General features: G+C 43.8%; 1 protein-coding gene across 4 annotated transcripts; it reads left to right on the forward strand.

The window, feature by feature from the left end:
- The first annotated feature begins 479 nt into the window (after positions 1-479).
- gprc5c (G protein-coupled receptor, class C, group 5, member C) lies at positions 480-11,059 on the forward strand. Of its 4 annotated transcripts, none has more exons than XM_048234153.1 (5): positions 485-935; positions 4,753-5,829; positions 8,383-8,483; positions 8,885-8,998; positions 10,074-11,059. In XM_048234153.1, the coding sequence occupies exons 2-4, from the start codon at positions 4,755-4,757 to the stop codon at positions 8,972-8,974; spliced, it is 1,266 nt and encodes a 421-aa protein (XP_048090110.1). In that variant the 5' UTR covers positions 485-935; positions 4,753-4,754; the 3' UTR covers positions 8,975-8,998; positions 10,074-11,059. The 4 variants fall into 4 exon arrangements, with proteins under 4 accessions (XP_048090113.1, XP_048090110.1, XP_048090109.1 ...); XM_048234152.1 differs by having other exon boundaries at positions 486-935; positions 4,749-5,829; XM_048234155.1 differs by lacking the exon at positions 485-935 and adding an exon at positions 3,745-4,000 and having other exon boundaries at positions 4,749-5,829.
- The last annotated feature ends 993 nt before the right edge of the window (positions 11,060-12,052 follow it).

Below are 12,052 nucleotides of genomic sequence, written 5' to 3' on the forward strand. Positions count from 1 at the left end.
CTGAGAATATATATCTGCACGTTTCATATTTCAAAACAATTTTCCTGCCTTTTTGCAAGATGCATTGTTTGGCTCAGGCCTTGTTACCTTTTCTAACTAGTTGAAAGTCAAGGTGTTTCTTTGATCTTTTTGTCCATGTGGTTTGCAGGAAAGGCATGGCCCATTCAACAAGATATATTTCCCCAGCTGTGTATGGAAATTACATTTAAACGAGTTCCGTTTGTATTTTATTTCAGAACTTGCTTGTGGTGATGACACCTGGCCTGGGCTTTCAACCCAGAGAGGAGCAACAAAGTTAATTGAATTTTTTTTATTTGTTGTATTTTGCTTTAGTATTTTGAATGGTTCACCACAGCTGACAAAGGTCTCTGCTGCTCAGTGCCCTCCCTAATATTGTTAAGTCTCTCTCTCCCTCTCTCCCTCTCTCACACCAAACCACATATGCTACACACAGGAGGGGAAAAAAGAAACAGAGAAAGAGATTCTTCTGCACTCCACATACAGGTGAGAGTAGGAGGGAGGGAGAGAGAGAGGGAGGGAGAGAGAGAGAGAGAGAGAGAGAAATAGCGGTGAGTAAGCATTCTCAGGCTAGGGACCAATTTCACTACATCAACTGAGGTTTGCTTTCATTCGAAAACTTGTCTGAGCTCATAGGTGGAGCAGTCGTGGACGTCCAAGGACTGCGCATTCAGCAGTAGCCTAGGCTACTTTTAGATTATCGCTACACTACATAAAGGCAGCATTGTTTCTATAGAGTGGGACCCTACCTTCTGCTTACTAGAAAGTCTGCTTGTTTACCGCGCCGCTGAGCACGTTGGATGCAGAATGTCGAAAATATTTGTCTTCTGCTTGTGGAACAGGTGAACTTTCTCTCAGCACTCATAATAGAAGATTGAGGATTACAGAAAACACTCCTGCAAATTACCTCTAATCAGGTACGTTTCATCATCCGCTTGAAAATATGAATAGCCTAGTAGCCTGGCTTTGTATACTGTACTTGTGATGTGAATTGCGTGGCCAATTTATGACTGAGTGAAATAGCTTACTAATGTATTAGTCGGTTTGAAATGAGCATACTCCTGACAAAGAAAAGTTAACACTTCATGAGACATTGGAAGGATTAGGCTAAACTTAGAGTAGGCTATTTCTTGTGATTCGTCAGCATCAATCAAATTTGTTCTATTTACATTGTAAAGGTTGGAGCAACCTTGTGCGCGTAGTATTGTGCCAAATTAATCTAAATTACAGTTTACATTTTAGTCAACTTTTTCAACTTGCTTGCCCATTCTCCACCTGCGCAGGTGATAGATCATTGTGTATGGCACATTAAGTCCCGCCTCGAGTGAAGTATTATTGGCCAAAGCTCCTCGTTCTGCATTGTGATTTGCTCCAGCGGTTGTCATCTTTCGTTAGACAAGCCATTTGCAGTAGGGAATTAAACTGTAAATGGGCGTCTGTAATATTGCCATGCCCTCACCTCATAGACTGTACATTTCTGTAAATAAAGTATCCTTACAGTGGACGTGTGGAATGTAATAGTTATAGCCTATTTACAAATCGTATTAGGTAACCTTTGCTTCAAAGGTAGAAACAGAAGTGGGGAATTGATTTTCATTCGGCTAATATGTGGTGTTATATTTGCTTTTCGAATTCCAAAGGGTGAACAACACTAAGGCCATGAATAGTTTTGTGTGTGGTGTTGATTCAGGGGATATAATCAGTAACTCCACAAACATCCATAGATTAGCAATACACCTCTATACAATCATTGATAGAGAACAGTAACAAGCTTAGACATGTAGTGTGAATGTTAAAGACATTCAGCTCAGCTATACCTAAATATATGGATTGAGATTTTTTCTGTGGCATTTTCCTAATAAATTCTTTGGCGATAATCATTTTTCTATTTAAAAAGAAGTGTCATTTTACAAACAGAGTTACAGTTAACAGATATAAACTACAAACTACAGTAGCCTACACCAAACAGTAAATATTCAGCTCATGAGAGAATAAGAGATGGCAAAATTGATAAGAGCCAATAGACAGCAGTTATGATGTTACAATCAAATACTAAAGCATATCATCATCTGTCTGTGTGTGTGTGTGTGTGTGTGTGTGTGTGTGTGTGTGTGTGTGTGTGTGTGTGTGTGTGTGTGTGTGTGTGTGTGTGCATGTGTTGGGGAGGGGGGCTGGGTGCTTTCTGAACACATCATTTCCCAAGGAGGTCTTGAATTGACAAGATCATCCATGACCACGCCTGGATAGTTGTGGGCCTGGTTTAAGGGCAGATTAGGATGGAGATAGCAAGAGACACCTGTGAATCAGAAGGCAGAGGCAAGGGTCATTTCTTAATTCCAAGTAGATGAGATTATAGAAAAGATGTCATTCCAGAGGTGTCTGGTTGGGACACACTCCCTAAACATGTGCATTGTTGTGCCAAGGGTCTGATCTGGGCTGCTAGTCAGGGCTTGAGACTAATTTGATTTTATAAAACGTTTTTTTACAAGGCAGCGCATGCCCAATGTATTCGTTTGAAGTGTATAAGTTGATGTGTAAGAATGATTTTAGGAGGTGCTATCTAAGTTTTCTAACGGTTGCTTTTAGAATATTGTTGAATCCTAACTTCAATTGCTCCCATGTTTCCGTGGCTACCGTGTGGGTGGATTTAATATCTAATTTGTGCAAGGGGCACGCACATCCCAGAGGTTTAAAATAGGTGCTGGACTCAAAGAGCCTTAGACAAACATGAGAAAAGAGTCCACACACTAGAGCTCTGAGCAAGAGCACACTGATGTCTGAGGAAAGGGCAAGTTGATCTGAAATGTTACACGTGGTGATTAAACCATCGATTCCATTGGAGCTCCAGTGCGGACTCTTTTCTCATGTTTATCTATGGATCTAATATCTACTCACTGAATAGTTTACACAAGTGGTGATGTCACCATTCGTATTTCTCTACATATGACACCATAAAAGTCTCCCACCAACTACCCATTGTAGTAGGAAAGGTGGACCCTTGAATGTGTTAAAAACAACACACACTGTGTGGGCCCTATCTGGACATAGAGATGTGTTCAAAACAACACACACTGTGTGGTCCCTATCTGGACATAGAGATGTGTTAAAAACAACACACACTGTGTGGTCCCTATCTGGACATAGAGATGTGTTAAAAACAACACACACTGTGTGGTCCCTATCTGGACATAGCGATGTGTTAAAAACAACACACACTGTGTGGTCTCTATCTAGACATAGAGATGTGTTAAAAACAACACACACTGTGTGGTCCCTATCTGGACATAGCGATGTGTGTAAAAAAAACACATTTGAAAAAAAACACACATTTGTATGGATGTGACGAGGGAAGCATATGCGTCTCACGTCAGAGCTTTACTTCTCCTGCAGGACATGAGCTAGCTTGGACTCCATTGATTTGGTTATGAAATAGTCTTCTGACATCAGCAGACTGACAAGCAATAAGGGACTGGGGCACGCCACCCAGAGCGCCTATGTGATATTGGCAGAGGTGGAAAAGTCCAGCTTCAGAAAGTCCAACCATGTGTTGGATCTACCTGTGCACTTTACTTAACACAGGTGATCTCACCAATCAGCTGATCTACCTGCCTGAAGAGTTGTGCTAATTAGAAGCAGCTGGTTTAAGTGAATGATTGGCACACATATGTGGTATAGGACTTTCTGAAGACTTTTTCACCTCAGGATAGTGGGTAGTGAAGCAAGGGGCTTTTTACATGCGCACTCACTATGACATCAATGTAGAACACGGAGAAGTGACTGATATCATATCATATTAATCTAGTCTTCTGTCAGCCAGGGTATCGGTAACCATTTAGGAAAAACAAAATGAGGGAATAATGTGAAATGAGAATATGAAAATTATTTAAGATCAACTTGTCAGCAGACTGACAAGGAGTGAGGGACAAGGGCCACACCACCAGAGCATGTATGTAATATTAGTTCTTCAGTAGAGAAGAAAAAGGTGAAGAATTGAGCATTGTTTACATATTACAGTCGTTTCCAGTATGTCGTCCAGCTTTGAGAGGAGAAATGTCATATTCAAATTTGTTATCACTATATCTGGATATGATCATTATGGCTGTGGATATGATGTATGTGTGGCTGTATGTTTAGTAAGGAGTGTGTATTGCATGCTGTGTCCCGGTTTTATGGGTTAGTTTGTGGTGCTACCTCTGTAACAGCTTTTACATATTTTATTGTAGATATTTCTGTTGAGTTTTATCATGTGCATTTGTTTTTCTGTCCCTCTGTTTTTTTTCTCCTCTGTTTTCAATGACGCTGTTGAAACCTCTCTCTTGTTCGCAAAATCAACATTTAAGGGTGAAACTATCCGATTAATGATTTATGAAATTCCAGGGATACATTTCTGAGTCAGAGCGCACCTGCAATGCCCAACTGGCCCCTACCCTGTAGTAGGGATTTGTCTCTCTCCCATGCACGGAAAAACAAATATTTGATCAGGGCAGTTCTTTGTAATGGCAAAGACAGGTTTATGGTAAGAATATCATTAGTATGACTTTGGGATTGTCTTTTCACTGGTATTTTTAGTGTTGACATAGCTGTCTATTCCAAGGGGTGTGTTAGTCAGGAGAGAGTGACGTTGAACACCAAACCCTCACCATATAGCCATGCCCAATTCATGATCACACTCATTCCTCTCCTCTTGTGTGTGCGTGTCTGTGTGTGTGTGCACGTGTGTTTGTGTGTAGGCAGCCATGGAGCCTTCGTTCACTAGTGTCCGCTTGCTGCTGTTGGTGGCTGTGGCCATCTCTGTCCCGGACTGCTGTGCTGCTAACAAGACAGTAAACAACCCGCCGCAGGGCTGTGGCCCGAACGTGGACTCCCTTTACTACAACCTGTGCGACCTGAGCGCCATTTGGGGCATCGTGGTGGAGGCCTTCGCCGGGGCCGGCGCCATCGGCTCACTGGTCCTCTTCATCGTCCTGCTGGCCAGCCTGCCCTTCCTGACGGACCCCGGGAAGCGGAGCTCAATGGGCCTTCACGCCGGCTTCCTGGTGTTCACGACGGGCCTGTTCTCCCTGACGTTCGCCTTCATCGTTGGCCGCAACTTCTCCACGTGCGCTGCGCGCCGCTTCCTCTTCGGTGTGCTGTTCGCCGGCGGCTTCTCCTGCCTGGTGGCGCAGAACGTGCGGCTCAACCTGCTGGCACGGCGAGACACCGGACCGCGCGGCTGGGTGCTCTGCCTGGGCGCCCTGGGTCTCTGGCTGGTGGAGGTCATCATCAACACCGAGTGGCTGATCATCACAGTGGTGCGGTACCCAACCAACACCACGATCGGCATCGGTAGCGGGCCAGCTAACGCCATCCCGTGCAACATCGCCAACGACGACTTCACCATGGCGTTGATCTACGTCATGTGCCTGCTCCTGGCCACTGTGCTGACCGCGCTGCCCGCCTTCGCCGGCCGGCACAAGCAGTGGCGCGGGGAGGCGGCGTGCGTGCTGGCCACCGGCCTGCTCTCCATGGGCATCTGGGCGGCGTGGATCGCCATGTACGTCTACGGGAACGACCAGGCCGCCGGCGGCGGACCCTCGTGGGACGATCCCACACTGGCTATCGCCCTGGTGGCCAACGCCTGGGTCTTCCTTCTGCTCCACACCATCCCGGCGGTGTGCGGCTTCGGCAACACCGAAGACGAGGACCTGCCGGGGTTCCGAGAGGACCTGTACCCGAGCCGTGGCGTGGGCTACGAGACCATCCTTAAGGAGCAGAGCTCGCAGAACATGTTCATGGAGAACAAGGCCTTCTCAATGGACGAGCCCAACTCAGGTAACAGTTCATTATCAAACACATGATTTCTCTGTGTTTTCTCATTCACTTGAATGACAGTTGTAATGAGAAAAGATGTGGATGATATCAACATTAAATGTGGAGATATGCTAGCATATTGTTGTAGCTCCCGTGGTTCTGTAGATACAAAACCATGTTTAACATCTATATCTATGTCATTATTCTCAACCTCTAATTGATTTAATAATGTAAAAAAGAGAATACCACACATGCACGGTATGATTTAGAGAAACCTTGAAAAGAAATTTCAGCTAAAGATAGCATGTTATGACTCACCCATTGCCTCACTATTTTGCCTTATCACAGTTAATATAGACCTATGTCAACAAAATACCATCAGATGGCCATTTGGAACCCTCTGCCACTCCAAAGTCAAACACCTCTAATGCCACAGTCTTATCACTCGTGCGGAATTTGGGGGGGCTTGTTTGTTGAGGCTTTCTCGTGTTTAGAGGACAGTACAGGACGTGAGACTTGGCGGCAGGTGAGGGTTGGCCAAAAAAAAAGGGCACCAAAACATCCTGAAATCTGGGCGCAGGTTTCATGTGTCGCTGCTTAGCCTCCTGAATTTGATATGCTGATGTTGTAAAGGCACTCAAGGCCGGGTATCTGATCAGACGGCGGGAAGGCCAGTGAGAACACTGCGTTCCTGTGTGCCTACCTCTCGCTGCCCACACCGCCACAGGCTGCCTTTGATGATGGGTTGGATGCCCGCCCCACACACACACACACACTCTCTCCCTCTCTCTCTCTTTCTCTGTCTCTTTTTCATTCTCTCTCTCTCTCGCACACACACAGTTGCATACAAATGGACACACACTCACTTGCATACAAATGAACACATACGCAAATACAGGCAGAAAAGGTTAACCCCAGTCTTTTCATTGCCAGTTAATGTTTTGTTGCAGTTCTGCCCAGTGATAGTTAGGGGCCGTTTATACGAGAACGATTGCGAAGAAAGACGACAAAATATTTTATCATAAGTGCCTTTCGTTTACACGGCGACCCCGCCATCGGGGCTTGAAGACCCAAAAATCTGAAGACTCCTTCCAGAGTGTAGAGTTTTGAAGACGACCCGGGTTGCGTCTCCGTCTAAACGGCTAAACCAAAGATCCTTGATTACCTCTCTGGCTAAACTGTCAAATTAGAATGTCTGCGCGTGACGTACCGGGGTTCTATCACACCACCACCCAGCGGTCTGGAATGCATATCCAATCGAATATCACATACTCTTGCGTCTTCATATAAACAAATTTTTCCCCCTGAGAATGCTCGTCTAAACGCGAATAAAAAAATGAAGACGAGACGCCACTTCTGCGTCTTCTCTTTTCATTGTCACCGTATGGACCCTTTCAAGAGAGTTCCATTATCAGCATCATAGTTGGCCCCACAAGACTTCCTTTTTAACATTCCATATGTTATCTTAATGCAGAGGAAGTAGATTGGGGCCCAAATAGAACGTTCAAGCATTGTTTTTGTTGTTATTGTTGAAAGGGTCTATAAACGTAGCCTTAGACTGCAAGAGTTTGCAGACAACAATACTTTGCTATACTTTGATGGAAGAAATAGCAGAAGACAATTGATCGCATTGTGCTGAATATGAAAAATTGTTTTGTTCATAGTAGTAATTATTACCTCCGGGTTCAGATATTAATGGATGTACCATATTTTTGGCCCGAGTCCTACTTAAGAAAATCGTTTAATCTAGGGCAGTGGAGCGGGCTTCTGTAAAATAGCCTATATGAGGTTCAATTTTAATACCAGTTAATTTCTCTATCCGATGCCCCCACCCCTCAGAACCCCAGCAGAACCATAGATATTCATATCTATGAGCAGAACAATAACACATACGTACACACTTTGAGCTGCATTCTGTGTATAAAATGTGCTATACAAATAAAGCTTATTATTATATATATATACTATATTATTATTATTATTATTATTATTATTATTATTATTATTATAGAATATTGTGCAGAGATAAAGGTGGCCACTATAACCTCAGAACACACTCTCCCTGTTCCACATACAGTAGGGTGGCACATTTCTAGAGCTTACATCAGGCCTTGTGTTTGCATTGCTGCGTTGCTGTGGTGACCGAGGCGTGGCAACAGAATCATCACGGGTAGATATTTCACAGAGGGACTAGGCATTTCAGGCCCCCTCGGGGTCCTCAGCCATCTCCAGTGGCCCACGTCAGGTTTTTTATGACGGAAAAGCCACGGTCAGGTCTGAGTGTCTATACTTTGCTGCCCGGTCTGTTTACAGTCGTCAACCTCCTCCCCCCCTCCCCCCAGGGTAAAGACTCAGCGAGGATGCTTACGAGAGAAATGATGGAGGACAGCTTGTCCTTACCTGTCTGATATACTCTGTGAGACCGACATAAAAACATTGAATGACAAACAAATACACATTATGTGAACACAGTCATATTGTTACATTGCCAACAATTAATACTTGACTGTGTTGTTGTTGTTGATATACTGTTGTATTGAATGCAGTTTCTGTGGCTGTTTTTTTTTTTTTTAGGCCACAAGCCAGTGTCCCCCTACAGCGGTTACAATGGTCAGCTACGCAGCTCTGTCTACCAGCCCACTGAGTTAGCCCTCATCAGCAAAGGAATCAACACTGTGAGTTTATGTGTGAGGCTTGGACAAACTCTTTAAACTAACATTCATGATTGACCTCTTCTAAAATGTTCTGTCTATAGACCCTAACTCAATGTAAAATGATGTAGCCCACTATATGATTGCTAACATAAATAACATTGACCTTCATTTATTGTTGTATTTCATGAGAAAAAACAGATGACTGATTGTGTTATTCTGATATATTTTTGTATGTAGCTCTACCTGAAAAATGTGTACCTATGAATGGAATTTGGATATGTGTGATTGAAATTTGAATGTGTGCAGCGGTTGGGATTTGGATAAGTTTGTGTGTGTGTGTGTGTCTGTCTGTGTGCGTCTAACCCTAACAACCTAATGGCAACGTGCACCGGTCCTCCCCCCCCCCCCCCCCTTCCTATTAGAAATCAGAGGTGCAGTCATATGACATCCCTCGCGCCACAGCCACCCCCCCAGCCCAGAATGGGGGCAGTAGTCCCTCCAGCCACACATAGGAGGAAGCCAGCCAGGCCAGCAGCGTAGGTCCACGGGCAGTCCTCCGTCTCCCCAGAACCTTCCGGTCTTCCGTCTTCCCACACAGCCTGTCCACTGTCCACTAGCCATATCTGTTCCACGCTGCCCCTTCCATTCATTCACATGGATGACATTTTGCAGTCTAGTGCATGCATGAGAATCTGAATGGCTAAATAGTTAGCCGATCTAAATAACTAAAAAACGTAGTTCTGTAAAACAAATGCTGTAATATTTATGCTAAACGTATTGATTATGTAGCAATTACTAATATAGAGTGGTGTGGTTTTATTGCTACAAAAAATATAACCATCCAGACTGTAAACATGTTATCCATCATGCCTGCGAGCAGTAGTGAAGAATCATCAACGAATTCCATTCTAGAACTTTCCAGAACTAAGTTTTGGAGAGCTCTTTCACTCTTCAGCATCTGCTCTGGTTTCATGTTTATTCTCCTCCAAGTCAATTGGATTCTTTCTGACTTTCAGTCATCCGCCTGGTGTCTTTCCCTATGGGCCTGCATGTTTCTTCTTCTGTGTCTCCTTCTTCTCTCTCTCTCTCTCTTTCTCTCTCTCTCTCTCTCTCTCTCCCTCCCTCTCTCTCTCTCTCCCTCCCTCTCTCTCTCTCTCCTAATTCTTCCACAGTATATCTAATTTCATTCCTGGAATGTGTCTATGCAGGTCTCACAGCTTTCCTCTGTTATTTTCTGCAAAGAGTCATAGATTTCCTCACGGTCACTTACCAGAAGGACATGTTCTCACAGCAGGGACAGTGGAGATGGAAATAATCACTTTTTTACATAAGTAAACCCATCAAACTGGGAAGTACTGAGTAGCATTGCATCCAATGAGAGATATTTGGCAGACCATTTCGATATCCAACTACTTACTCAGGTAGTAAATTACTGATACATACAATGCATTCACCATTTACAGTTGATAGATCTTGCAAGCTGTGACAACATGACCTGGGTAGACTGTATGTTATAATATATAATGCATAAAAGGTTACAGATGCTTATGTTATGGCTTATGGCCATATGGATGACCCGAACTTATATTTTGACATTGTTTCTCTTTCCAGGGTAATGGATTACACAAGAAGGCCCAGTGGTAAACCCCTACACAAGACCTACCATGAGATCTACTATTCATATTGCACATTTTAACCTCTGAATGCATCTCACTGTCATTTCTAGGTTGTTTTTTTTAGGCCACAAAAGACTGACAAGACTTTATTTGTGGTGGCCAGATCAATGTTCAACCATTTCAGCTATCTCCACACACAAACACACAGAAAAAAAGATGTGGAATGCTTATCCCTTTATTGACCGCTCCGTCACGTTCCATGGAGAGGAACTCTGGTAAAGACTGAACCTAGTTGACCGCACAACACAACACTCACGTCCCCTGAATGAACCTATACAGACCAGGCCTGTTGCTGGATTCGAAGAGATAAGCCTCGCTATTCAACGAGCACGCAGACACACACTGGTGCTGCTGGTAAACGACTGCAGGGGGGTTTCGACAGATACCAACTTCGGATGATAACGCGCACATCTGGTGGGAACTCTGAAAGCTGTTGTCATTATTTCTTCTCCTGTCAAAACATTTACTCACAGATGGTGGACAGTGGAAAACACAATAGGACAATAGCACATTTACATGCACAGAACTGTGTGTAGAAGAACATGAGCACAAACACTAGAGCATAATGGACATCGAGGAGCTATACACGCATGATCCAAGTGCGGATCATACAGTAATTTAAACATTTGAAGCAATTGCTTGGCCTTATTCAACAGATCATATTCATTATTGTTTGAAGGAATTTGTTAAAAATGACATTTCAGTCACATGTATATATTGAGATCTAGATTTATTAAGAAATTGCATGCATGAGCAAGCTATTATTTGAACGCATGACTTTCCACAATCATGTAATTTCACTCCAAATTTTACATTTCTGCACCACCATTAATATAAATGGAAGTAAGATCGAAAAGGTCATGAAGGATCTAATGTGTTACATTTTAAGTTTATTGAAAAATAAAAATCTTTTTACAAGTTCTTTGTTACCCGCCTTTTTCCATTTTAAGTATAGAAGGGTTCAGATCCAAAAGCCTCTAAATGCCACCTACGTCAAAAATTAGATAAAGATGGTGAGTGGATGCTCTCCACACATAGTATACATTAATCAAATAATAACTTCAAAACCCACTAAATACCACTCTCTTCCTGGTCTGAAATATTGATTTATAGGCAAAAACCAATAGGAGCCTGATTTTAAATGCTCATTTAAAAGAAATGTGGTCAGACGGTTTTAGAGGGTTTTGCATCTGAACTCTTATTGTTCAGTCTTTCAACCTTGAAAATCAACAGCGCACTCTTTCCATCCTTCCCTCTCTCCCTCTCTCTCTCTCTCTCTCTCTCTTTTATCTTCCTGTATCTCTCCTTCCCTCCTCCTGTCCTCTCCTCTCTCTGTTCTCGTCTGCGTTGGCAGTCTGTTGAGGATGTCTGGCCGAGGGGTCAGGACGAGGGCGATACCATATGAGGTGAAGTGATGTCCTCTTTACTCTCCGGTCGTCGGATCTGCCAGACCCGTGCCAGATCGGAGCCAGATCTGGCCCAGAATCTCTCTGCTATTTGCTTAAGGTCACTGTCCGCAGAAAAAGGAAGTGTGCGCCGAATGGAAAATGATCATCCCGCCTTTCCCCCTCCACCTCCTCCATGCCGACTGCAGCCCATTTGCATCCCCTACACTGATAAGATCACAGAGTTTTGCCCCAAAGGGGGGGTGCCGTGAGTCAGACAGAACGCTAGAAAGTTCCACGCGGAAGTGGCGCTGTGGGTTACATCACACACAAAATTGACAAGGCACACGAAACCCAAACACTCACCTCACACAGATTTATAAGACCAGTTGCCATCATCACACAACTAGAACTGAATTCTGGGAAGGGTGAGAGATAAATATGAAAAATGTTCATTAAGCTTGGAATTGAAAATTATCTTGTAGACAGTTTATTTCGATGCACTGGACCTCATTTTGCTGTTGTGTGT

This window comes from Alosa alosa, chromosome 22 (assembly GCF_017589495.1).
Source record: "Alosa alosa isolate M-15738 ecotype Scorff River chromosome 22, AALO_Geno_1.1, whole genome shotgun sequence".
Taxonomy (NCBI): domain Eukaryota; kingdom Metazoa; phylum Chordata; class Actinopteri; order Clupeiformes; family Clupeidae; genus Alosa; species Alosa alosa.

Coding starts and splice junctions, on each gene's coding strand:
- gprc5c (XM_048234153.1), top strand. CDS start 4,755: ATGGAGCCTTCGTTCACTAGTGTCCGCTTGCTGCTGTTGGTGGCTGTG. Junction 5,830..8,382: donor AATGGACGAGCCCAACTCAG/GTAACAGTTCAT, acceptor TTTTTTTTTTAG/GCCACAAGCCAGTGTCCCCC. Junction 8,484..8,884: donor TCAGCAAAGGAATCAACACT/GTGAGTTTATGT, acceptor CCTTCCTATTAG/AAATCAGAGGTGCAGTCATA.